The 546-nt window shown below is 42.3% G+C and overlaps 1 protein-coding gene across 1 annotated transcript; it reads left to right on the top strand.

Moving 5' to 3' along the window:
• Window positions 1–5: 5 nt before the first annotated feature.
• LOC112091122 (ninja-family protein mc410-like) lies at window positions 6–542 on the top strand (the record flags this gene model as incomplete). Its single annotated transcript, XM_024163966.1, has 1 exon — window positions 6–542. A coding segment is annotated over one exon (537 nt), but the record flags the coding sequence as incomplete, so codon positions are not given.
• Between the last annotated feature and the right edge of the window lie 4 nt (window positions 543–546).

The raw sequence follows: 546 nt of genomic DNA, 5'->3' as shown, positions 1-546 counted from the left end.
ATAGAGGAAATAAATTAGTGGATGATTTTAAGAACTTTCTAAATTCTGGCCAGAAACAAGACTCGAGTGCCGGTTCCCAAAGAAGTGATTCACTAAAACCTAAGGAGAACTTTTTTAATGACCTTTCCAAGAACAATGTTGATGCAGATGCTCCGGTAGACTTGAATGGGAAAGGAGTCTGGGGGAGCAACAATAAACCTGCTGAATTTGAAGAGGAAAAACGAGCAGAGTCTGGTAGCAAGCGCAGGATGTTTTTTGATGAGATGAACCAACAAAAGAAGCATGAGAGAGAGGCTGCTCATTTTGCTGATATAAATGACAAAGCGAGAGCTTCACACATTACCCTGACAACAGAAGAGGGTTCAACTGCCGAAAATGAAGATGTGGCGGAGTCTGAAGTAGAGGGTTCAACATCAAGGCTGGTGCTGCAGCATGATGATGGCTCCAAAAGATTCATTGGAATTGGGGGATCTTCTGATTTTCAAAAGGAGGTTCGTGGAATTTCTGATTCAAAGGTTGTGGACCTGAATGGGCAAAAGAGATTCA

The sequence above is a fragment of the Morus notabilis genome, unplaced genomic scaffold (genome assembly GCF_000414095.1).
Source record: "Morus notabilis unplaced genomic scaffold, ASM41409v2 Scaffold7563, whole genome shotgun sequence".
NCBI lineage: Eukaryota > Viridiplantae > Streptophyta > Magnoliopsida > Rosales > Moraceae > Morus > Morus notabilis.
Note: the sequence above shows the minus strand (reverse complement) of the source record. Positions and strands in the feature narration are given on the sequence as shown.